The sequence below is a fragment of the Hylobates moloch genome, unplaced genomic scaffold (genome assembly GCF_009828535.3).
Source record: "Hylobates moloch isolate HMO894 unplaced genomic scaffold, HMol_V3 SCAFFOLD_1, whole genome shotgun sequence".
In the NCBI taxonomy this organism is placed as follows: Eukaryota; Metazoa; Chordata; class Mammalia; order Primates; family Hylobatidae; genus Hylobates; species Hylobates moloch.
The window spans coordinates 103,419,954-103,446,487 of NW_026652276.1; the positions used below are offsets into that span (position 1 = coordinate 103,419,954).

Sequence of the window (26,534 nt, forward strand, 5' to 3'; positions counted from 1 at the left end):
AGGTAGGCGAGGTCTGCCTTGGCCAGCCCCTTCCAAAGACAGCCAGGACTTTGCCAAACACGCATTCATGCCCCGCACCTTGCCCACTCAGCTCTTAACACTACCCAACAGCAACCTACAGCAGCAACTCCCCAGTCAGGATCTGCTTGTCAGGAAGCAGCAGCCCTCCCAGCCATGAAGGGCACCTAGAATTTCGTTTACAAGCAGATGTTAAAAGAAGCCACATGTTGTGTAAATGCCTGATTTCTTCCATCTTGGGAAAAAAAATTATGTTCCTTTACCTAACCCAAAACAGCCAGACTTTCAAGGTTTCTGCCTGGTTGGGAAAAGGACATTTTTAGCAAGTGAGGGGAAAAAATTGGCATCCTATTTCTAATCATCACCAGCTTTTAAAATAACTTCACTCATCCCAGAATTAAAATGACAGGGACTCTTCCATTTCAATGGTGCTTCCCAAATTTAAAATTGTTACATTCCATGAGCAGCTAAAAAGAACTCAAAAATAAAGGCAAGCATTAAATATTACGTAAGGTTTTCTTTTATTTAAAAGATCATTCACAAAATACCATATCCATAGATTTACTTTCTGTCATATAGCTGAATGTGTTAAGTGTTTGGAATTCCATTCTTACATTTAAAAGTCAACTGGATTGCCCAGAAGTTTAGATGCATTTGTTTTGTTCTTTATCTTATCCACATTGAAGATGTAAGTAGGTCATCTGAAAGCATCGGGTTTGATTACAACCACATAATGCATGTCTTTCTGAAGTTAAGTATTGGTGTTACACAAATGGTTCTTATCTCAGAAGCAGAGAAGCTGACAGGTGTAAGGAAGGAGAGAGAGTTCTGTGGATTGCTGAGGCCTTGTAACAAGACACAGTAGGAAAAGCCCAGGATGACGGCTGGTGACCAAATACTAAGCACATTCTGCTGGGCGCCCCAGGCCACCCTGGCCCTGCCATCACCTGGCGAGGGCCTCTTTCCTAGGCTCCTGCTGCCGGCCGCCCCCAAACTGCTCCCCACAGGACAGACTGGGACTTGGGTACTGAAGGATTTTTCATCTGTTCACACGCAGGTGTTCAAGCTCAAAAGCCTAACCCCTAGCACTCCCATGTAAGTGCTGAACCCTGCACATGGGAACAATCATGTGTCCCCAAGATGTGGCCGCAGACCTAGACAGCTGCAGTCCTCTACTGCTATCTGAAGGTTCCTGACAGCTCTGCATAGTACAATTTAATTTATCAAAGGAATGAGTAAAGTGCCAGATTCTAGACCCATTTTGGCTCTGAACGGAAGGGGAGGTGGGAAGCACAGTATCTCATTATGTTGCCTATACTAGGAACAGATCCATACAACACACAGGCAACAGGGATGGGGGGAAACGCCGCGTCAGCGCCGCAGTCAGCCCAGCGCAGCGCCAGCACCACCTCCTCCACCCCCAAAGTGCCTTGGCCCAGCAGAAAAGAAACCAGCTGGCCGTTCACTGCACCCGGCCAGAGGGGGGAGCCTCCACCATGCACGGTGAAAGGAGTGAACTAGCTGGGACACCGCCTCGAAAAAGCGGTAACAAACACGTGTGAATCCATGCGAGCATTCACTGCATCTTCTCCGTGGACTCCCTACCGCTCTTCCACGGCCCCCACTTTCAGCCTCACTGTTTCTCGTGTGAGCCTATCTGCTTGGACAGTCCACTGGGGAGGGGGTCATGGAGCCAGGACTCCCTCTAAATAGGAATGGAAAGGACCCTGCAGATATTTTTATCCTAGTTGTGAAAACAAGGTGCCTCCGATTCTCTATATCCATCACAGCTGAATACCAACAAGGTCCCTGCCGTTCCCTCTGTCAGTGACTCTGGTTTTTGTCGGAAGCCCCAGCAATACAGAACTCAACATGCAGGTCAGAAGAGAAGCACTGAGGAAATGAAAGGAAACGCCTGGAGTTGGGCCAGTGTCTAAAGTAAAAAGAGAAAGCAAAAGAAAAATGTCGCAGCACCGCAGCCCAAACGCCCCCGACCCAAGGGGGCCACCTCCGCTCCTCCGAGGAACCCCATGTGCTGCTGGGAAAACAAGGAGCAGGAGGAAAAGGACAGAAGGAAAATGGGGAAGCAGCGGAAGAAAGAAAAAAACGCTCAAACAGGCACTAGATAGATACAGCAAAGCCCAGAATGTACTAAAAACCACTTGTTAACAGCTGACATGCACTCACAAGCTGTGTTTCCGCTGTGAGGAGGCCAATGGCAGGCGCAGGAGTAGCGGCTGCAGGACGGCTGCCCAGGGACTCACCAGGCTGTGGTCCTGCTCTAATCCCCCATGCCCCATTCCCTCCCAACCGCAGGCTCATTCTTGCTCCTTTTGAACGACTTCCTCTCTAGGCCTGGCACCCCCGAAGATAGCAGAGTTGGGATTGGCTACTTGATTGAGGGGCGTCGCGACTGTTCGAGGTTTAAGCTGGAGTCGTGGTCTCTGTGCTCTTTCCTCTAGGGGAGAAAAAGCAGAGTTTGTCAGAGTGTGGATCCCATTCCACATCCAGCAAAACGACCATGCTGATGTTGCTGTCAGCAAACCAGCCCACTTTTTAAAATTCACCTGGCCTGCTACCCCATCAGCAGATGCTCTAAAGACCAAGGTGAACTTGCTATTCCGGAGAACGTGGGGATCTATGCCGACAACTTTGTGTGCTGTAGGAAGGCCAAGTCCCCATGGGGTGTGAACTGGCCATGATCATCCCATCAGGACAAGATGCCCTCCACTGACCCATGAGCCTGTACCTTCTGTGGGTTCTCTGAAATCCATGTTGGATCCGCGGAGGGGAGGGCCATCTCTGAAGCGGCTGCCCATGGGGGGGCCTGTTCGCCGATCACCTGGGCGACTCCCTCCCCTGCCCCCTAAGAAGTCATCCCTGAAGCCTGAGGAAGAAACAGGACACTGAATTACTTTTCAAACTATCATCTCCAAACTGCTTATAGAATAATGTTCTGGGAATTGTTTGAGTTTAATTTCAAATTCTTCAGTTTGTCCAGTATCTGAAGTCTCTCCAAAATAAAGTGTGTTAAAAGTGGGTCCAAATGCCAATGTGTGGAGTAATGACAGTGCTAACAGACTTCCGAAAGAAAAAGGAATCAAGATCTTAGGAGAGCAAACAAATGAGCTGTTTACATGCTCAGCTTGCAGGAAAAATAGAAAAATATTAATACCACGAAACTGTATTTTAACACAGCTTAAGCAAAACAAGAAAGCCTCAAAGCAGGTTGAACTCTATTTTCTAATAGAAATCTATACAGCTATTTTAAAAGATAAACCTGAAATTTAGAAGTATTTACAACTCAGAAAACAAAAATCACAAGAAAAAGCTATATGAAGACAAAATAAAAATACAAAGTCCTAATTTTCCTGTTTTGGCTGCATTTTAGGTGTGGGCCATTCTACAAGCAAAGCACCTGGGTGGTAAACAAAGCAGTTATCCAAAATTGGCCATGCCCTACACAGAGGGGCATAGGGCAGAGAGCACAGTGTCTTGCCCCCACCGGCGCCTCCTGTGGGGGCAAAGCGTTCTTTCCCCATTCATTTGTGTGCCTGCTAAGTGGGCTCTTGGCAGAAGTAAACTGCATCTCATTTAGAAATGCTGAATTCCCGGCCGGGCGCGGTGGCTCCCGCTTGTAATCCCAGCACTTTGGGAGGCCGAGGCGGGCGGATCACAAGGTCAGGAGATCGAGACCACGGTGAAACCCCGTCTCTACTAAAAATACAAAAAATTAGCCGGGCGTGGTGGCGGGCGCCTGTAGTCCCAGCTACTCGGAGAGGCTGAGGTAGAAGAATGGCTTGAACCCGGGAGGCGGAGCTTGCAGTGAGCCGAGATTGCGCCACTGCACTCCAGCCTGGGTGACAGAGCGAGACTCCGTCTCCCAAAAAAAAAAAAAAAAAAAAAAAAAGAAATGCTGAATTCCCACTGGTGTGTAGGAGGAAAGAGTATTTTCTCAATGGTCTTAAGGGGCCTTTAGGTTTGTACTTAAGTGAAAGCTAAACTTTAACTGTATAACCTGCTGATGTTAAAATTTGGTAAAAAGAGTGGTTCACGCCTGTAATCTCAGCACTTTGGGAGGCCGAGGTGGGAGGATCACTTGAGTATAGGAGTTCAGGACCAGACTGGGCAACACAGTGAGACTCAGTCTCTACAAAAAACACAAAAATTAGATGGGCATCGTGGTGCATGCCTGGGGTTCCAGCTACTCATGAGGCTGAGGCAGGATAATCGCTCGAACCCGGAAGGTGGAGGGTGCAGTGAGCCGAGATAGTGACATTACACTCCAGCCTGGGTGATGAAGTGAGACTCTGTCTCAAGGAAAAAAAAAAACTGGCAAAAAGAAGTTAAACCATAATTAAACAAATGAGCTTGCTGCTGTCGGTTGTGCACTCAGGGGTTGCCGCTGCTACTCTCTGCGAGAGTGGTGCCAAGGCCCCAAGCTTTCAGGGAGCTCGTCTTTGAGAAGAACCCTCAGAGCCCGCGGTATGCACTATACAGTCATCCTCATTATCCACAGATCCCATGTTTGCAAATCCACCCAGTCGCTAAAATTCATGTGTAATTCCAAGCTGGATACCAGCACCATTTCTGCAGTCAGTCCTGGACCTCCACATATGCGACGATCCCAGCTGAGGCAGAAAAAGACAATGCTCTGCCTGCTTCAGTTCTTAACTGTCAAGTCTTTTCACAATGTGTCGGGTGTTTTGCTCTTTGGGCTTTTTCTGGTGACATCGCTGTCTAAAGTGGCCCCAGGTGCAGTGTGAAGTGCTGTCTGCTGTTCCTAAGTGCAGGCTGGCTGTCAGGTGTCTCACAGACAAAACCGGTGTGGGATGAGCTTTCTAACAGGCTGAAATGATGGCACCATAGACTACTTACTACAGCTGGCCCTGAGTTCAATGTTAACACTATTAAATGAATCAACACTAACATTAAATGAGGCGTCTTTAAAATCAAGGTCACACAGGCCGGGCATGGTGGCTCACGCCTGTAATCCCAGCACTCTGGGAGGCAGAGGTGGGCGGATCACCTGATGTTGGGAGTTCGAGACCAGCCTGACCAACATGGAGAGACCCCGTCTCTACTAAAAATATAAAAATTAGCCGGGTGTGGTGGTGTGCACCTGTAATCCCAGCTACTTGGGAGGCTGAGGCAGGAGAATGGCATGAACCCGGGACGCAGAGCTTGCAGTGACCTGAGATCACACCACTGCACTCCAGCCTGGGCAAGAGAGCGAGACTCCGTCTCAAACAAAACAAAACAAATCTGTTGGTGGGTTTCTAGGAAGCAAACTATTCATGAGAATCTTCAGAGTTTTCTTTACAAAGCTTAGTTTAACACTGGCTATTTCTGATGATGAAATGTTTTTGCTTTCTTGGTACTTTTCTGTTGCTCTATTTTGTTTTTTACAATGAGCAGGTATCATTAAAAAAAAAAAAATAGCACCATCCTATTAAAAAGTAAAAAAGATCTACTCTCGCAAATAACGTATAAAGTATCAAATTAGCCATTACTCCATCGAGTGAGCCCACATTGGGTTTGAGATGTCACCAAACACTGCACTTCCCACCGGAACTGGTGGTGGCCAGGCCATGGCCATGTTCACTGTGTTTCTGTTTGAGTGCCAGTGGCCAAGCTAAGCCAAGGGTAGAAAGACGTTAGCATGTGGGCAACTTCTATAGCGCCTGCGAATACCAAACTGGCAGGAGGAAAAGGCTGTTCTCTGAGCTGCTGGTTGGCTCTGAGAAGACAGCTGCTGCACGTTTCAATCAGAGACTAGCTTATACATAAAATTACAGATTGACTCCACCATACTGCACTTTTATGAATAAGCTCATTTCTGACTGGCTACAGGACTTTTAAGAACTATATTATTCAACAGATAGTCGTCATCTGTTCAGCCAAAGCTGAGTTTTTAAAAATCTCAGACTCACAAGACAGCGTGCACCGGTCCCTCCCACACTTACCCACTACCTTACACCAGTTTTGTTTTGATGCGGGGAGGGTGCTGGTGTTCTATACAACACAGCATGAGAGCACATCCCAAGTTTGTGGGAAAGAGAACAAATTTTGTTTTTCTTTTCCTACCTTTCTGTGTTACAACTGTTTTTATCATGTACACATATAAAAAATTATACTTTTGTAATTTAAAAACAGAAAGTAAAGATGAAACACATGCTGAAGATCACCCTGCAGAGCAGAGGCCTGGCGTGTGGACTGATGCTTTGTGCTACACCACCAGCTGGTCTGCCTGGGTTGGCTAAGAAAGAGAACGGTGAAATGGATCATGTCCACCATCAAGGGACTGGACCTCCCCACAATCCTCCAAGAAAAAAAGGCCCATCAGGACTACCTTTCACCATGCAAGAGCCCAAACCTCTACCCTATGTTTTCCAGAAGGAACAGTACTTCCCTTGGTGCCATACACAAAACCAGAGGAGTTTCCCTGGGCTAGAGTCTGAGAAAGACTGCTGAGTGAGCTCAAGGACCCAGGCCCGTGCACATCCAAGGAACTGCAGGCTAACAAAGGTGACCACAGAAGGTGCGTGGGGCTCACCCGCCCACAGTGTGGAGCCTTCAAGTCCTGCCACCACAGGCTCTAACAGAGGCCTACCTGCATGCCTGGGCACCTTGCAGGAGAGTTGTATTTGTTAAAGGAACTAAATAACTAGTCCGGCCAGGCGGGCTACTCATAAGAAACAGACAACAGCAGCAAGGCCCCTAGGAAAAATTAAGTGGTGATACTTTAAATACTGATACCAGAATTGAAGTCATCCCGGGAATCCCATCCACCTCTAGATTCTCGAGAGCTACCCATTCCTGAGGATAAACAAAAAAGATAAAGTTGAGGTCGTGTCATTACCTTGCTGCGCAAACATGGAAAAATTCACTTGGAAGACTTACAACTCATGTGATGGAAGGTTCAATGAAATCATTTTAAGAGTTTTTGCTTCCAACAGAAAAACAAAAAACAAAAAACACCAGGCTTGCAGAAGCATCAGTCATTCTTTCCAGGATTTTACGCAAACTTTTAAGAGCTCAGAGAACCTATCACACCTATGAGATAATCGAGTTCTACTAGGAACGTTCACGAGTTGGAATTGATAGGCATACTGCAAATCTTTATGATGTTCAGCTTTAGAAGAACCAATCACCTCTGTCATCTGGTCCACCTTTTCTGAATCCAAAGCCACCTTTATCTTGTTTTCTGCCTTCTGCAATGTCCACACGAAGTGACCGATCGCCCAACAGCTAATGATAAAGCGAAAATAGTGTAAGTACTGGAAAAGAAAACAATGTCAACTGCTATGACAGAGAAAACCTGAGGATACTTACTGCACCATCGTATGTCAAGGCTTCCTTAAGGGAATCCACTTCATCGAATTCTACATAGCAGAATCCTGGAAAAGAAAAGAAGACCCCGATTTCCTCAAGTAATTCTGGGTTAAAGATGTGGGAAGATCCTATTCACACTATTTCTCCACGTCACAACTACCATTCTGTTGTCTAGATGATGGCAGACTAGGAGAGCCTTTCAGTAGATAGAACCCTGACTGGCATTCCTCCCTCTCAATTCTATTTTATCAGTCAGAAAATGCTAACTGAACATGCACTGAAATAGCAGCTGCATTTCTAGAAAGCTTTCTTCTTGAATGTTTTAACCATAATATTCAAACCTTTCTCAGGCCATCTGCAGAGCTCTTCTGACTTCTGAATGACTATTTAATCTAAGTGAGGATTAGATTTCATAGATTTCAAACTTGGTACCTAAAATGCTCTGAAGAAAGAGGCTTAAAGTGCCGATTTAACTTACTACTCATGTAACTGATATAAAATTTGCTTCACAAAGCTGAAAATATATCCTTGGCAATCAGGGCATTCTTCTCTGAATGTTAATTAAAAGACAGGTGGCCTGGGTCCAAGTACGTGTTACTGACAACCTGTGTCCCTGATGCCAGGGGTCTGATACTGCCCCTTCCTTGCTGTCTGGAGTCTAAATCTAGTTCATTACTCCCCAGATGCTGGCACTGCACCCTGCATCCCCTCTCCCCCAGCATCCTTGCCCCGTGTAATAACTTAATAATCACACTTCATCTTTGAAGCCCACTAGACTGCAAGTGCCCTAAAGGCCTGAGTCCAAACTTTCCCTGTTTACCAACTGTGTGTTAAGAACATACTGCCTTGGCTGGAGGGATGTCCCCCCGGCTTTCCTCCCTAAGTGGATTCAATGTTGAGAATAATGGAGAAAACTACCCCCAACTTCACAGAAGCAACAGATGCCCAATCTCATCTTCTAGAGCTGCTCAAGTGAAGATGGTCCTCTATGAGCCAAACTCCAAAGCCTGTGGCGACTGACCCAGCCCAAAAGCTAGGCTCACCCACACACTCCAATCCAAAGTTTAATTCCTAATGCTTCCTGGAGCTTACTTTCACAAGTGTAACTGATAAATTTGTTTTCACTGTTTGATTACACACTACATGTGGCTTTAGATTCTGAAGTCAAAAAGAGTAAGAATGCCACCGACACACAAAACCACCCAGGTCAGCAAGGCCTTCTCGACTGTTGGCACAGCTCCCCACCACAAGTTACCCCATACTTGTCACAGATGTGCTTTTGGGTGGATTATGTGGGCCAAACATCCTGGGACCTAGCATCCTGCACTTACACAGCAGGCACACTTCCTTCAGGAAGCCCTGCAGGCAGGAGAATGCTGCTCGGATCCCTTCTTCTTCCTGCTCTTTGCTCCTGCACCCTACAGACACACGACCTATAGATATCACATCTGAAATCTCAGCCAGCCCTCCCAAGCACACTCTCCAAATTTACAAATGCACACTGACAGCACTGGCTGCTTCTCTTCTGGGTTTTATGATAACTGGATGACACGATAACTACCAAGGAAAATCTACGAGTCATTCCAGGAGGAATGTGCCTAAGAGTCCTCGGCTCTATTCCTCTCTGTCCTGGGGAACTCCTTTACTGGCAGACAGGACTGCTGTAGAGGTCAGGCTCACAAACCTGGGCTTATGCCATGTATTTCTATGAACTACACTGTACAAAACATTTTCCCCTAAGTGAACTGAAGACCTATGAGTTGAAGAGTTATGTTTCTTTCGGCCACTTACACCAGGCAAATGTTTAAAACATTTTCCTCATTAGAGCCTCTGGTTCACAAATCTATTTTTATTTAGAACCCCTTCCCATCCTCCCCAACCCTTTACAGTAATATACAATAAGAATCCCCCAAACTCACCTTTAAATTTATCTGTGTCTTTGTCTCTGACTAGCCGTACACTCCTTATGCTGAGATCCTTAAAGATAGCATCTATGTCGCCCTGAACCGTATTAAAAGGTAGATTTCCTACGTATGCTGTGTAGGGGGGCTCTGTGGGCAACTCCTTCTGGCTACGGGAACCATGGCCACCAGCACTGCCGCGGGACCTAGGAGGGGAGACAAATAGGATTCAAGTGTGCCCAGAGTAGAATAAGCAAAACAAGTAAAGCATTCTTCCGCTGAGCTACGCCGCCAGCGCCCCAGGTGAGGCACTCTGCTCGCATGTACCACAAGACTATTACAGAGAATGGCTGGAGAATGAAAAAAAAAAGGAAAAGAAAATTTTTTTGAGACAGACTGTCACTCTGTTGCCCAGGCTGGAGTGCAGTGGCACAATCTCGGCTCACTGGAACCTCTGCTTCCTGGGTTCAAGAGATCCTCCTGTCTCAGCCTTCTAAGGATGCTGAGATTACAGGCATGCGCCACCACACCTGGCTAATTTGCGTATTTTTAGTAGAAACAGGGTTTCACCATGTTGGCCAAGCTGGTCTCCAACTCCTGACCTCAGGTGATCTGCCTGCCTCAGCCTCCCAAAGTGCTGAGATTACAGGTGTGAGCCACCATGCCCAGCCCAAACATAACATACCTTCCCAAGACAACTGCTTCTCTCCTATTCACTCAGAATCTGTATCTGCAGTATTTACATCCTAAAACCTAAGCAAGTACCCTCCTTCACACACCGTGGTGCTAAGAAATACAGAAATGGACGGTCTAGAAGTAATGTTGTATTCAGAAGAAGGATTACTGAAGTTGCTTACGTTTAACACATTCATACATAATAGAATTATTTCTCCTATCGCTTGAACCTGGGAAGCAGAGGCTGCAGTGAGCCAAGATCGTGCCACTGCACTTTAGCTCAGGTGACAGACTGAGAATCCGTCTCAAAAAAAAAAATAAATAAAAAATAAATAAATAATTTCTCCTTATTGCCTGATTATGGGCATAAGAATGTCCTAATAAAAATTTTAGATGTCACACAGCAAGTACTGACGTACCTAACACTCTCGTGCAATACTTCACAGGGTCCTCAAATACATGGCTTGCATTACCAATCCATTTCAACCTTGATGTCATCTCCGCAGCTGTATCAAGTGTTGTTTACTCTGCGTAGATATTGGTTTAAATCTAGCCTCTGTCACTTACTAGCATATGACCTTGAGAAGTTATTCAACTTCTCTAAGCTTTATTTTATTTGTAAAATTGAGTTAATCCTAATACAGCACTTTGGGAGGCCGAGGTGGGTGGATCACTTGAGGTCAGGAGTTCAAGATCAGCCTAACCAACATGGTAAAACCCCGTCTCTACTAAAAATACAAAATTAGCTGGGTGTGGTGGCGCATGCCTGTAATCCCAGCTACTTGGCAGGCTGAGGCACGAGAATCGCGTGAACCCGGGAGGTGGGGGTTGTAGTGAGCCGAGATCACGCCACTGCACTCCAGCCTGGGCGACAGAGCGAGAGTCCATCTCAAAAAAAAAGAAATCAGAATATAGTACAAATAGATTATTATATTAAAACGATATTGCCATAAGAATGCCCCAGGAGAGACTTAAAGTCATTAGAAGTGAAGTGCCAAGACGGCCAACATTTGTTTTCAAGCAGGTCAGCGTAAAGGGCATGTGTGCAGGTATGCAGCAAGGATTCGGCAAACAAGGCAGAATAGTCACTTCTGCACTAGCGTCATCCAACTGTACCATTATTTCAACCTTATTGTAGATTTGAAAATTTTCAAAATAAGACGTTTGGAAAACTCAGGAGGAAAAAAAATTAAGGTGGTGATGTTTTTTTGAAACAGACATTTAACCCATTTCCTGTTTGCTCCAAGAATACTGTGCTGGCAGCCAGCTGCAGTTTTTTTTTCTAAACGGGAAATGCGTTCAAATAAATGAGATCCTTCACAACAACCAAAGACCTGCTCAAAGTCACCCTCTTTGAAGGGGAAATATTAATATCCATCTTAGAGAGCAACCTGGTCTTTCATCTACATACTGCTAGAAACACAACGGAAATTCCACTTCTTCCTGAAGATAAATTCCAGGTGTCTTGCAGACAAATATTATTCATTAAAGCATTTTTCTAACGTAGAAGGGTCAACCAAGCTGTGATGATTTTTTGATGGTTAAAAAAAAAAAAAAAAATTAAGTTTCATGATTCAGAATTCTGGTACTTTCCAATAGGAAGTTCCACGTTCTGTTCTAAGACCACCAGAAAATAGGTTTACAAGTGAATTGCATCCCACCTGCCCACTTCTCCCATCTTTCTGGGCCTAGTAAAGGTGACTTATTTTGCATTTCAATAACCTTTGCCAATAGTACTCTATCGCTGGTATCTCCAAAACCATAAATCCTAAAATATTTTCAATAAGATACTATTTAGGACTGGATAATAAATATATGAGTTACAGTATAAGGCCGGGCCCAGTGGCTCATGCCTGTAATCTCAACAGTTTGGGAGGCTGAGGCGGGAGGATCACTTAAAGCCAGGAGTTCAAGACCAGCCTGGGCAACACAGTAAAACCCCATCTCTAAAAAAAATACAAAAAATTAGCCGGGAGTGATGGTCTACACTTGTAGTCCCAAGCTACCTGGGAGGCTGAGGTGGGAGGATCACCTGAGCCCAGGAGGTTGTTGCTGCAGTGAACTGTGATGGCGCCACTGCACTCCAGCCTGGGTGACAGAAGGAGACTGTTTCCAACTGAAGAAAAAAAAAAAGAAAGAAAAAAAAAAAAAGGCCGGGCGCGGTGGCTCACACCTGTAATCCCAGCACTTTGGGAGGTCAAGGTTGGCGGATCACTTGAGGCCAGAACTTCAAGACCAGCCTGGCCAACATGGTAAAACTCCGTCTCTACTAAAAATACAAAAACTAGCTGGGTGTGGTAGCACACACTTGTAATCCCAGCTACTTCAGAGGCTGAGGTGAAGCTTGCAGTGAGCTGAGACTGTGTCACTGCACTCCAGCCTGGGCTACAGAGCAAGACTCCATCTCAAAAACAAACAAAAAACAAAAACCAAAAAAAACCCAAACAACAACAACAAAACCAAACAAACAAAAAACAAGATACAGTATAAACATGTGGAAAACCACAAAAATGGAGGGTGAATGTTAAAAAAAAAAAAACTTTAAATTCATTACTCAACATTAAACATCTAGGGATGCGTAATGATGTTAAAAGACCGTCTTGTATGTAAGCAGCTCACAGTTGTGTGGGGCGTGTAAAACACGTGTATATATGCAGGTATGTTTGTGTGTATGAATGTGTAACATATACATAAAAACTAAAAAGGAGGGTGAGGATGAAGAGAGATGATAAACTCTCTCTCTTGATGTAGTTGCTAAGTAAGGAAAATGGAGGTGCAAAGGCTTGCTAATTGTGCTGGAACTTACAGAGTAGAGGAACTGTGGAACTGAGATCAGGCCAGACTTGACCCCTGATTGAGCATAGGAAGCCCAGGTGAATGCCAGTAAGATGATGGGGCACTGCTAAAAATGCACTAGGATAGGAAGGTGGCTCTGGCTTTGGAAAAGATAGAAACATCTAGTTTGGGGAAAACCATTTTTGAAAAGTTGGCACGTTACCAAATGGCAGCACCTAACAGCTAACTGGTGATATAATTCTGGAACAAAGATACACCAAAGCCCACCGAATTGTTAAACTTACTCGTGCCTCACAAAACCACCAGTGACTTAATACTCTAGACTTTTCAATAATTACCAAAGTAGTCCTAAATATTCCCATACCCTACCTGATGTAGTCCCTTCTACAGGTCTTAAGCACTTTTTACCTTTTCATCCCATTCAATGAAATCACTAGGGGGCAGCAGGGCTGGGCCATGGAGGTAGACTTCACTCAAGCTAGCACTGGTGAAGTGTCCACTGTGTGACAGTCACTTGAGACACAAACCCCAGAGTACACATCACATAGGATGATACAGATCTGTTACCCACCAATTCATTTACAAAATCCAATGTCAGAAAACTCTGAGCTAAAATGTCTGCCACCTTTCACTAGATTCAAGTTTGGGGGACTACTACCTAAATAAATAAGCTGTGTTTTGTGAAATTCAGTACATTCCTACACAGATCAATAACAACACATGGGAGAACAGGTTCACTTGACACCTTAACTAGCTTGATGTAGGACCTCTGCCAAATTACCTCTGTACCTATGTTTTCCTGTCTGTTATTTTATATTTCAATCTTGATTTTGTAAGTTTAAAGCTGACCATAAAAACATTTTGTAGCCGGGCGCGGTGGCTCACGCTTGTAATCCCAGCACTTTGGGAGGCTGAGGCGGGCGGATCACGAGGTCAGGAGATCGAGACCACGGTGAAACCCCGTCTCTACTAAAAATACAAAAAAATTAGCCGGGCGTGGTGGCGGGCGCCTGTAGTCCCAGCTACTCGGAGAGGCTGAGGCAGGAGAATGGCGGGAACCCGGGAGGCGGAGCTTGCAGTGAGCCGAGATTGAGCCACTGCACTCCAGCCTGGGTGACAGAGCGAGACTCCGTCTCAAAAAAACAAAACAAAACAAAACAAAACAAAACAAAAACAAAAACATTTTGTAAGTACCAAGTGCTATATAAAAGTTTAACAATAATTCTGCCATGCTCCTGGGTAGACCCAACAGGCTTGATGCTACACTGGGCTGGCAGGAGTGCGTGTAGAACAGGAACAGATCAGCAGAGCGTGCCAATTCAGGACACCTGAAGTCAAGGTCTGTGCTGCAAACTCTTTGCCACTACTGAGCAGTGTCCTTTCTACTGCCCACTAGGGACAGTCTATTGATTATGAAAGATTAAAGTAGTCAATTACAGCTTCAGTAATTTAGGAAATCCTACTTTTGGCTCCAAGTGTGACTAAAATCCTTGACAGGCAAATCACTTTTCTTTACTCAAATCAACCACGTATCTGCATGTCTATGAAGGGTGGAGAGAGTGTAGAGAAGGCACAAACCTAAGACCCGGTTTCTGCCCTCAAGGAGCTGACAATTTGGAAAGAAGAAATCATATCACAAGCAAAGGACTGCAGAAAAATCCAGAAGATAGCAATGAGAACAGTCTCTCCAGGGTGGAGCAGTTGGGAGCCAGGATATGCAGCACAGCAGAGAGCAAGAGAAGTGGGACTCCACTTCCAGATGGCAGATGGGGCCAATACTGAATCCTTAGGGTGAGCCAGAAAAGATCTATAGGTGTCAAAGGAGACTGAGAGAGGGTAACTATAAAAAGAAGCCAATGTAAAGAGTAGATGTTGGCCGGGCGCAGTGGCTCAAGCCTGTAATCCCAGCACTTTGGGAGGCCAAGGCGGGTGGATCACGAGGTCAGGAGATCGAGACCATCCTGGCTAACACGGTGAAACCCCGTCTCTACTAAAAATACAAAAAATTAGCCGGGCGTGTTGGCGGGCGCCTGTAGGCCCAGCTACTCGGGAGGCTGAGGCAGGAGAATGGCATGAACCTGGGAGGCGGAGCTTGCAGTGAGCCGAGATCGGCCACTGCACTCCAGCCTGGGGGACAGAGCAAGACTCCGCCTCAAAAAAAAAAAAGAGTAGATGTTATGACGGTAGGGATGTATCCAGTACGTAGATGCAACAGAAAAGTTGAGTGCTCGAGGCTGGGCATGGGCATGTGGCTCCGGCCTGTAGTCCCAGCACTTTGGGAGGCTGTGATTGCGCAACTGCACTCCAGCCTGGGCGACAGGGTAAGACCATGCCTCCAAATTATGAGACACATCTCATTTAATCCTCCCAACAGAGGAGTTTCTAGCTGTCATTTGGGGAAAGTAAGGCTCAGAAGGGTAAAGTAGTGTAAACCAAAGAAAACGACTGGCCGGACGCCATGGCTCATACCTGCAATCCCGGCACTTCGGGAGGCCAAGGTGGGGAGATCACTTGAGCTCAGGAGTTTGAGACCAGCGTGGGGAACATGGCAAAACCCCATATCTACAAATAGGTAACATCTGGGTTTTTGACAATCATCAAAAATGGTTAAGCTCTCAAAGGTCAAGCCTTTATTTGATAAATACCATTTATACTATTATAAACCATAATAGTATAGAGAAGACTGGTCACTTAAAGAGTAGGTAATGGGTATACAGGACAGGTCACTATATTATGCTTTGGTTCATGTTTTAAATTTTCTACACTTTTCTGTAATGTTTTGCATATTCAAACAATTCAACTATACAAAGTCATCTTTGCAAAAACTGGGAAAACTGAACGCTGGGTACTGGAAAAACTGTTGGTTAAAGAAAAAAAAAAAGCCCTTATCTGTTAGAAACATACTCAAGTATGAAAAGTATGTAAGAGGCGGAGTGTGGTGGCTCACGCCTATAATCCCAGCACTTTGGGAGGCTGAGGCGGGTGGATCACGAGGTCAGGAGTTCAAGACCAACCTGGCCAACATTGTGAAACCCCATCTTTACTAACAGTACAAAAATCAGCTGGGCACGGTGTCGGGCGCCTGTAACCCTAGCTACTCGGGAGGCTGAGGGGTGGTGGCGGAGGCTGCAGTGAGCTGAGATCGCGCCACTGTGCTCTAGCCTGGGAGGCAGAGTGAGACTCCGTCTCAAAAAAAACAAACAAACAAACAAAAAAAAACAGGCTGGGCTCGGTGGCTCACATCTGTAATCCCAGCACTTTGGGAGGCCGAGGCAGGCAGATCACCTGAGGTCGGGAGTTCGAGACCAGCCTGACCAACATGGAGAAACCCTGTTTCTGCTCTATCTCTGCCAAAAATACAAAATTTGCTGGGCGTGGTGGCACATGCCTGTAATCCCAGCTACTCGGGAGGCTGAGGCAGAATTGCTTGAACCCAGGAGGCGGAGGTTGTGGTGAGCCAAGATAGCGCCACTGCATTCCAGCCTGGGCAACAAGAGCAAAACTGTCTCAGAAAACAAAACAAAAATTAAGAATATATAAGATACATCTACTACGGTAGCCATAAAAATTGAAACAAAAATTGCTCTAAAGTATGTAATATATTTACCAACACAAAGGTGAGGATTAAAATTAAAAAAAAAAAAAAACTATTTTAGAATGATAGGTGGCTAGGATTAGCCTTAAATTATCCTAGCCCACACCCCCACCCAAAAGTAGGGAAGATAGATGTAACAGAAATAGTCAAAATGTTTATGAGGTTAAAACTGGGAAAGGAATGGAGTTGTTTAGTGGGTATAGAGTTTCTGTTTGGATGATGAAAAGGTTCTGGAACTAGATAGTGGCAATGGTTACACAACACTATGAAGGTACTCCATGCCACTAAATTGTACACTTAAAAATGGTTGAGGCTGGGCGTGGTTGCTCATGCTTGCAATCCCAGCACTTTAGGAGGTCAAGGAGGGAGTATCCCTTGAGGCTAGTTCAAGACCAGCTAAGGCAACAAAGGGAGACCCCAGTCTACCAAAAAACAAAACAAAAAAACTAGCTGGGGCCGGGCACGGTGGCTCAAGCCTATAATCCTAGCACTTTGTGAGGCCAAAGCAAGCGGATCCCTTGAGGTCAGGAGTTCGAAAACAGCCTGGCCAACATAGTGAAACCCCGTCTCTACTAAAAACACAAAAAAATTAGCCGAGTGTGGTAGCGGGTGCCTGTAATCCCAGCTACTCAGGAGGCTAAGGAGGGAGAAGCGCGTGCACCCGAGAGGCAGAGGTTGCAGTTAGCAGTGAGCCAAGATCATGCCACTGCACTCCAGCCTGGGCGACGGAGCGAGACTCAACAATAACAACAACAAAAAGCACTAGCCAGGCTAGTTTGAAGTTATACTGAGCTATGATTGTGTCACTGCACTCCAGCCTGGATGGGGGGTGGGGGGGGCAGGAGTGGGGGAAGGTTGAAATGGTAAATTGTTATGTATATTTATTACAGTAAAAAGAAAACTAAATAATGGCTACATTAGAGTTCCAAATACTAGTCTCTACCTTTGTTTACATATGAAAATGTTAAGATTAACTTTTAAATGTTAGAGAAGTGAAAGACTAGAAAATTCCAGTCCAATCTAGACCCACTGATATTCTTCCATTAACAAAAAATTACTTAGGGATGGGCACAGTGGCTCACATCTGTATTCCCAGTACTTTGGGAGGCCGAGGCAGGAGGACTGCTTGAGCCCGGTAGCTTGAGACCAGCCTGGGCAACACAGCGAGACCCTGTCTCTATTAAAAAACAATTATTTAGCTCAAGCAGCAGTTCTTTACATTTGTGCAGTCTCTGAAGAAGGCCAAGATGTAAGCCTTTGGTCCTATTCTGGCCTGGAGGGCCACACCTTTCTTCCACTCAGCAGTCCCAGTGACTTAAGAGCTACTGTATCACGGCTGCTGAGGCTTCTTTCGAAGGTCCTCACTGAAGCTGCTCAGCCCTTCCTCCTAAGATGAAGTTTCAGAGCCTGGCCATCCCCACTATCACCTTCTTCATAGGCTCCAGTGTGCTGATGCCTTAAAATATGGTTCCCAGAATGGTTCACAATATTCCACATTTATAAAGCAAAGACCTATACTGATCTCACAACAGGTCTTTGTGTTAATACAAACGAAGGCAGGGGCACCAAACTGCATTACTCATGCTTTCCCACCATGCACTTGAAGTATTTAAAATAGGAAGAAAAATCACAGCTTCAATTAGGAATATCCTTGGTAAAGCAGTAAAAATGAATCGTGACCCACTTTTTAATACCCTATGTTATGAAACACGCAAAGCACTTCTGCTGCATACACAAGCATGATGGCTGCTCCAGGAAAAGCACTTGAGCTACAAGCTGAACTAGCTGTTCTTTCTATAGAACAAACTATGGTTATTCAGACATGGGTATTAGTTTTTTAAAAATGAAGTTAAGTCTGTTCCTTAAGTAAAAGAACAGTATTTGGGTTTTTTGTTTTGAGACACGGTCTTGCTCTGTTGCCCAGACTTGAGTGCTGTGGTGCAATCACTGCTCACTGCAGCCTCAACCTCCAGGACTCAAGTGATCCTCTAGCCTCAGTCTCCCAAGTAGGTGGGACTATAGGCATATACCACCACACCAGCTAATCTTGTTTTTGAAAAGACCAGGTCTGGACATATTGTCCAGACTGGGCTAGAGTGATTCTTCTGCCATGGCCTCCCGAAGTGTTGGGATTATAGACATGAGCCACAGCGCCTGGCCAAAATAACAGTATTTGTTACCAATGGTAAAATTTAAGCTTTCAAGCAAAAAAGAGTTTCAGAAAACCTGTATCCATCAACATAAGCCTGACAGCCTTTCAATACTCAGAGACTTTTCTGACATCTATGGTGAATGTGACTTTGACACTGTATAACAAAATGTACCAACATTTGGAAGATCTGCATGGCTCTGCCTGGCTCAGTGAACAGGTCTTTTCCAAATCACCAACACCTTACAAAGGTACGCACTGGTAAAGGATCCAGTCAGAGTACAAGATAAAGTGACTTTTTTTTTTTTTTTTGATACAGAGTCTCACCCTGTAGCCCAGGCTGGAGTGCAGTGGCGCAATCTGGGCTCACTGCAAACTCCACCTCCCAGGTTCAAGCGATTCTATGGCTTCAGCCTCCCAAGTAGCTGGGACTACAGGGGCCCCACCACCATGCCCAGCTAGTTTTTGTATTTTTAGTAGAGATAGGGTTTTGCCATGTTAGCCAGGCTGGTCTCAGACTCCTGACCTCAGGTGATCCACCTGCCTTGGCCTCCCAAAGTTCTGGGGTTACAGGAGTGAGCCACCGCGCCCGGCTAAATGATGAACTTTAATGTAAAAGTATGAAGAGTTTATTGATAAGGTTTTAGGTTTCACATTGCAACTAACCTTCATAGAAACTACTGCTTATTGAGTTTTGGTATAGAATCAAATATTAATATCCAGAATTATTTGATTACTCCTCCCATTTCCAACTATTTATCTGTGCAAGGATTGAGCTGCTTCATAAAAGTCAACCAAAGCAACACATTCCAAGAGTGGAGACAGATGCAGGTATGAGAAACCAGTTGTGTTCTATTAAGCCAGACATTTAGAAGGCTCCAAAAATGTGAGTACACATGAAAGACAGAGGAAGAGTGTGCAGAACAAAGGGAGGTGACGGCCCCCCTAGCCCTGAACTGGAAGGCCATGCTTAACCAGAGGCTTGTCAACCGTGGAGCAGCCACATACTTGAGCACCTTCAGAAGGTCCTGATCAAGATGGAAAATCACATAAATCATGACGTGGGCAAACTTCGAAGAACATTCAACTTACACAAAAGAAGTCTTAGACGTACATACAGCTGCCATTAGGTTCTATCAAAATCATGCTATCACACTCATTTCGTGCCCGGGTGTGCAGGTCTAATCAGCTGCACACATGATGCAAAAGCAACCAGGCGGCAAATACTTTCCTGAACCTTCCAGGGGAAGCTGGAAGCCAGAGTGTGATCCTGGACAGACATTCAGAGTCTGCTTTGTATGTTCTAAGCTTCCAGGGAGACTTCTTAAAATTGTGAAGTCCTTCCAGAACACTAAGCTTAATTTCTTTTTCTTTTTTTGGAGACAGTCTCACTCTGTCGCCCAGGCTGGAGGAATGCAGTGGCATGATCTGTCGCCCAGGCTGGAGGAATGCAGTGGCATGATCTCAGCTCAATGTAACCTCCGCCTCCCTGGTTCAAGCAATTCTCCTGCCTCAGCCTCCCAAGTAGCTAGGATTACAGGTATGTGGCGCCACACCCGTTACTTTTTGTATTTTTAGTAGACGTGGGGTTTTGCCACGTTGGCCAGGGTGGTCTCAAACTTCTGGCCACAAGTGACCTGTCTGCTTCGGCCTTCCAAAGTGCTGGGATAACAGGCATGAACCACTGCACCCAGCCACTAAGCTTAATTTCTAATAGAAATATAAATTGAAGGCCGGGCACGGTGGCTCACGCTTGTAATCCCAGCACTTTGGGAGGCCGAGGTGGGCGGATCACGAGGTCAGGAGATCGAGACCGCAGTGAAACCCCGTCTCTATTAAAATACAAAAAAAAAAAAAAAAAATAGCCGGGCGTGGTGGTGGGCGCCTGTAGTCCCAGCTACTTGGAGAAGCTGAGGCAGGAGAATGGCGTGAACCCGGGAGGCGGAGCTTGCAGTGAGCCGAGATTGCACCACTGCACTCCAGCCCGGGCGACAGAGCGAGACTCTCGTCTCCAAAAAAAAAAAAAAAAGAAATATAAATTGAAGGCTGGGTACTGTGGCTCACACAGTAAGCCTTGGGAGGCTGAGGCAGGAAGATCCCTTGAGCCCAGGGGTTTGAGAGTAGCCTGGGCAACATAGGGACACTCTGTCTCTACAAAAAATACAAAAATTAGCTGGGCGTGGTGGCACACCCTGTAGTCCTAGCTACTTGGGAGGCTGAGGTGGGAGGATGGCTTGAGCCTGCGAAGTGGAGGCTGTATTGAGCTATGATCCTGCCACTGCACTCCAGCCTGGGTGACAAAAGGAAAGCCTATTTCATAAATAAATAAATAAATAAATAAATAAATGTTTCTAAATCATATGTGGGGAAAATATGAGGTGAAGGAACTTACTTCAGATCACACAACTAACACATGGCTGAACTGATGAAACTCTGGTCTGCCTTATTCCAAAGCCAGGGCTTTTGCATGAACCATCATGCAGAGACCTCTCAGCAAATCCAAATATTTCTGGTAACACTTTTCATATAGGATAATGGTTTAGAATTAAGCAATGGAACACTTGGAGTGAAGGATAACAAACCCAAATGACTTGACATTTGACAGGTAAACAGCATTTTAAAATAAGCTTTTCAATAGCTTTACAGGCCCTAGCATCAGTGAAAACTAGCTGTAGTTTTTATACACTGCCTTCCTTCCTATTTCATACAAATCTTAAAATATGCTCAGAGACAGGAAGTAGAATGGTGGTTGCCAAGGACCAGGGGGAAGGAGGGCAATAGGGAATTACTATTCAAAGGGGACAGGGTTTTAGTTTTACAAGCTGAAGAGTTAAGGAGCTGGATAGTGGTGATGGTTGTACATTAAGAATACACTCAATACCCCTGAAATGTATACTGAAAAATGGGTAAAGTGGCGCATTTTATGTTATGTGTATTTTACCACCATAAAAAATTTGGATAAAAATATGCTCAGAAATTTAGACAGAGATGCTAAGTTTAAAGATTCAAAGGTTAGAATTCTAAACTCCTAGGCTGGGCGTGGTAGCTCATGCCTGTAATCCCAACACTTTGGGAGGCTGAGGCGGGAGGATTGCTTGAGTCCAAGAGTTCAAGACCAGCCTGGGCAACACAGTGAAACCCATCTCTATTTAAAAAAGAATTCTAAACTCCCTAACTGAATCCTGATAAAGAATAAATTTGGGCCGGGCGCGGTGGCTCACGCTTGTAATCTCAGCACTTTGGGAGGCCGAGGCGGGCGGATCACGAGGTCAGGAGATCGAGACCACGGTGAAACCTCGTCTCTACTAAAGATACAAAAAAAAAAAAAATTAGCCGGGCGTGGTGGCGGGCGCCTGTAGTCCCAGCTACATGGAGAGGCTGAGGCAGGAGAATGGCACGAACCCGGGAGGCGGAGCTTGCAGTGAGCCGAGACTGCGCCACTGCACTCCAGCCTGGGCGACAGAGCGAGACTCCGTCTCAAAAAAAAAAAAAAAAAAAAGAATAAATTTGGAGTTTTGCCAGTTTTTAGATGGCACCATTTGAGGCACCTCAATTCTTGCCACCTCCGATTTCCACCCTAATTCTCAGGATCGGTGGTTTTCCGCTAAGCACTCACAGCTTTGTTGCAATCAGAAATATAAAATCAGTATTACTCTGCACTTTACTGCCAATGGCAAATGAGAAACTGGAACCTCAAAAAGATAATTTAGCAAACTGCAAAACAAAGTCCATTCAAGATCTGGTACAATCAACTCTTGATCATTTGGAATTTTGTTTTGATTTGCTTGCTGAACAATGCAGTCCCTGGTTCTCTCCCTGGCTGCTGGGGACATGCCCTAATAGGCTCGGGGGAAAAAAGCAGTGGTTCAATACTGTTCCCTGACAACTGCACTGGTTATTAAACACAACTACGAAATAAACTTAGGAAGATGTATAATTACCAAACTATGTTTTATGATTATAACTGTTCATTTGAGGCCTACCATTTCTTTCACCTGTGACCCAAGTAATTTAGAGGGAGATGTACTAGCCTGTCTGAGGCATTTCAGACAAGGGAGAAGGTGCCTACACAAGTACCAAACAATGCAGTGCTAAAACTGCTTTCCATAGGTGGCAATCTTCTATGATGCTTAAGCATTGTAAAGCAGTGACATTTGTTCATGTGGACATAATTAAAATAATTGAGGCCGGGCGCGGTGGCTAATGCCTGTAATCCCAGCAGTTTGGGAGGCTGAGGCAGGAGAATCACTTGAACCAGGGAGGCAGAGGTTGCAGTGAGCCGAGATCGCACCATTGCACTCCAGCTTGGGCAACAAGAGCGAAACTCCATCTCAAAAAAAAAAAGGAATACACATGTATAAATGAATATGTAAATTTACCAACAGGTTTTTAAAACTACTTCTAAAAGTAGCAATACTTATGTACTTTCACATGAATATGAAGCCAAATAGAAAATTCCAAGTAAGTCAGACACAGAAGATGCTTAATAGTAAAGAGACTCTATTAAGAAGTTTAAGTGATGCACAGTGCTACCTAGGAAACTCTCCTATCAGTTTTTGGAGTACACCTGGGGAAAATGGCTAATATTTTCATTTGCCTGGGGATATATGAAATTAATAGCATCTTAACAGAATTTTACTTTTGATTGTTCCAGGCACCCCCAAATGTCAAAATTTGACACCAGAAGAGCTGGCAAATGTGTCTGAAGGAATTTTTTTTTAAATCCCCACACTCAGTTTAATAAGGCCACCTTATTGTAGTACCAATGCAACTAAAACTTAAACCGACCACGCTGTTTAAGAAGAATTTTTCTGGGTACTTCTGTGAACGTTTTTTGGAACTAGGTAAAACAAAACAATACAAAAAAAAAACCTAGTTGTTAAATTTCGAAATGATTTGAGAACAAATTTGATGTCTAGAAACCTACCCCAAAGGTGATAATTTCATGTCATCCAACATTTATTTCTTTTTTTATTAGCAAATAAAATGTTCTTTGGAATGACAATAGCTCCACCTACCCCAACACACTTCCATGAAACTTACAGTATCATGAATGATATTAGCTACACTACTGCACCGAAACAAGCTTTTGTTTGAGCCGTTCCCAAACCAAGGTATTAAAAGTGATCATTCTTTACCAAACAAGGATACTTTTGGACTGCAACCCAGGAGACTGAACACCTCAGTGTGTACTATTGTGGTGTTATCCTGGGAAAGTAATCCTTTCTGCAAGAAAACACAAAGCCCAAGTGTGTCCTTGACAAACAGCAAGATGTTCATAGCCTATATTCTAACGAGGCAACTTGTATTTAAAAAATAAAATAAAATAAAGTGCAGATTCCTGGAATTAAACACCATGAGCTCTCTATTCAAAGATGTTTCTTTTAAGCAACGTGTTTCAATTATACATAGTTGTCTGCATTTGACAACAATCAGGACGACGCTAAATGCGGTTCCTTCTCCAGGTCAGAGCGAGAAACCAGGGAGAAATAAAATTGTGCCAAAGAGCACGTAGCACCTGTCAAGGCACTGTGACCCAAGAAAGATTAATACAAAGAAGCTACGATGGATTTGTCTCCTTGGTCTCCCCCCGCCCGCAAGGAGTCGTACCATCCCCGGGCCAGAGCCGCCAAATCCCTGCCTCACACGTAAGGGGAAGGGAATCGCCCCTCTTGGCTTCCGACCTTCCCCAGTCGGCCGGCCTCATGGCGAAGGGGCCAGGGGCCTGCAAAGCGGCCAGACAACAGAGGGCAGCGAAAGAGGCCGGGACCGGAGCGGGGCAGGCCGTGTGGCCCGCACCCCAGCGCCTCAGCTCAGCCCCGCGCTGGTCCTACCGTAGGGGGGATGGGGCTGGAAGCGGGCGCTCGTCTCCGGGCACTCGGCGCTGCCGCGGCCGAGGCAGGGCAAAAACCAACACGTTGTCGTTGGCGGGAAGCGGTGGAAGGGATCCGCCCCGCGAGCAAGACCCCGGGAGCCCAGCCGCCGCCGCCCCGTCTCCGAGCGCGCCATTTCCAGGCCCCGGCCCTCCAGGAGCCGCTCCTAGGCCTCCGCGGGCCCCCGGGCGGGCCCCCGCCTCCTGCCGCCCCGGCTGAGCGCAGGACGGCCGCCACCCTGACGGCCCCGACTCCGCCGGTCCCGCAGCCCCAGCCGGGGCCCGCGCACGCCCGCCTCACCCTCTGCCGCCGCCGAAGCTGCTGTAGGCCCGATCGTCGTAGGTATCGAAGTCCGCCATTTGCCGTCTCCGCTCCGAGAGGAACCAGGGTGAGCGAGGAAGGACCCCGCAATATAACTCCCCCCCGCCCCGCCGCCGGGGTTGTCCGCCGCGCCGCCTGATCGCAAATCCCTTGGACGCACGCGCGCGCGCGCGCGCACGCACGGACAGTCGCTTGCCGCGCGGCGCCCGGCCCTGGGCCCACGGGCAGCTGCCTGCCCCGTGCGCTCTGCGGCCCACGTGGTGCGGCGGCGCCCCAGCTGGACGCCTGCCCGGCCGCCGCGGCCCATTATGTGCTGGCCCTGGGGTGCGCCCGCGGCTGCCTCCTATCCCCGCCGCACCCCGCCCGTGTGCGCCGGCCTTTCTGTCCGTCAGCGGGAGGTGACCTGGAGAGCTGGGGGAGAACTCCCTCTCCGATTCGCGTGGGACCCTGCCTTTCGGCCTCCAGACATGGCAGGAACCGCGGAGGCCTGTCCCGCTTGGACCCGCAAGTGGTCCCCGGGTGACACCCAAGTAAAGGCCACCTCCTTCTCCAGGCAGGAGCTGGCCACACGATGAGGATGCCCCGGAAGGGGGTGCGGGGCGGTGGGATGCAGACACGAATCATGCCTTCCAGGGCTTACTCGCAGCCTGGGTATTGGCGGGGTGGTTTTGAGAGGAGAGAGTATAGGTGGTTGGTGACTTAACAAGAGAGACTGCACATCTCGGTTTTTTGCAGAAGTCGTTGCCTTGGAAAAAGAATTGGATACTGATGCGGATTCCATCATCTAGCAATAACAAAACATGGTTATGCAGTGGGAATTAATTACACGGGTAAATTTCCAGGTTTGTGATTGAGATGGTGGTAATTGTGGGTGCCACGATGTTGACAAACCTTAATTATCTAAGCACACTTTGAAAGAACCTCATAGAATTTTCTTGTGATGTGTACCTAGGTATCTTACGCTTAACCATTACTTTTTATTATGTATTTATTTGTTCGTTGTTGAGACAGGGTCTCGCTCTGTCGCCCAGGCTGGACTGCGGTGGAACAATGGTAGCTCACGGCAGCCTTGACCTCTTGGGCTCATGCCATCCTCCCGCCTTAGCCTCTGGAGTAGCTAGGACTATAGGCGGGCAGTACCTCGCCTAATTTGCTTTTTTTTTTTTTTTTTTTTTTTTGAGATGGAGAATCAGGTTGGAGTGCAGTGGCGCAATCTCGTCTCACTGCAACCTCCACCTCTTGGATTCAAGCGATTCTCCTGCCTCTGCCTCCCAAGTAACTGGGATTACAGACGTGCACCACCACACCCAGCTAATTTTTGTATTTTTAGTAGAGACAGCGTTTCACCATGTTGCCCAGGCTGGTCTTGAACTGAGATCCACCCACCTTGGCCTCCCAAAGTGCTGGGATTACAGGCATGAGCCACCGTGCCTGGCTCTAATTTGCTTTGTAAAACATTTATTTGTAGAGACAGAGTCTCACTGTGTTGCCCAGGTTTGTCTCTATCTACTGGCTTTTAAGTAGTCCTCCTGCCTCTGCCTCCTAAAGCGCTGGGATTACAAGCATGAGCCACTGTACCCTGCCAACTTTTATATTTGAGTATCTTCTCCTTTATAGCAGCATTAAGATTGACAGAGCAGGCCGGCCCAGTGGCTCACCCCTGTAGTCCCAGCACTTTGGGATGCCGAGGCGGGCAGATCACGAGGTAGGAGATCGAGACCATCCTGGCTAACATGGTGAAACCCCATCTCTACTAAAAATACAAAAAAAAAAAAAATTAGCTGGGCGTAGTGGTGGGCGCCTGTAGTCCCAGCTACTCGGGAGGCTGAGGCAGGAGAATGGCATGAACCCAGGAGGCGGAGCTTGCAGTG

The 26,534-nt window shown here is 46.3% G+C and overlaps 1 protein-coding gene across 2 annotated transcripts; it reads right to left on the reverse strand.

Moving 5' to 3' along the window:
* Positions 1-520: 520 nt before the first annotated feature.
* Positions 521-24,879, reverse strand: EIF4H (eukaryotic translation initiation factor 4H). 2 transcript variants are annotated; one of them, XM_032756752.2, is made up of 7 exons: positions 24,643-24,879; positions 9,273-9,460; positions 7,354-7,418; positions 7,173-7,269; positions 6,778-6,837; positions 2,768-2,905; positions 521-2,476 (listed from the first exon to the last, which is right to left on the reverse strand). In XM_032756752.2, the coding sequence occupies exons 1-7, from the start codon at positions 24,699-24,701 to the stop codon at positions 2,337-2,339; spliced, it is 747 nt and encodes a 248-aa protein (XP_032612643.1). In that variant the 5' UTR covers positions 24,702-24,879; the 3' UTR covers positions 521-2,336. The 2 variants fall into 2 exon arrangements, with proteins under 2 accessions (XP_032612643.1, XP_032612652.1); XM_032756761.2 differs by lacking the exon at positions 6,778-6,837 and having other exon boundaries at positions 24,643-24,874.
* Positions 24,880-26,534: the final 1,655 nt, after the last annotated feature.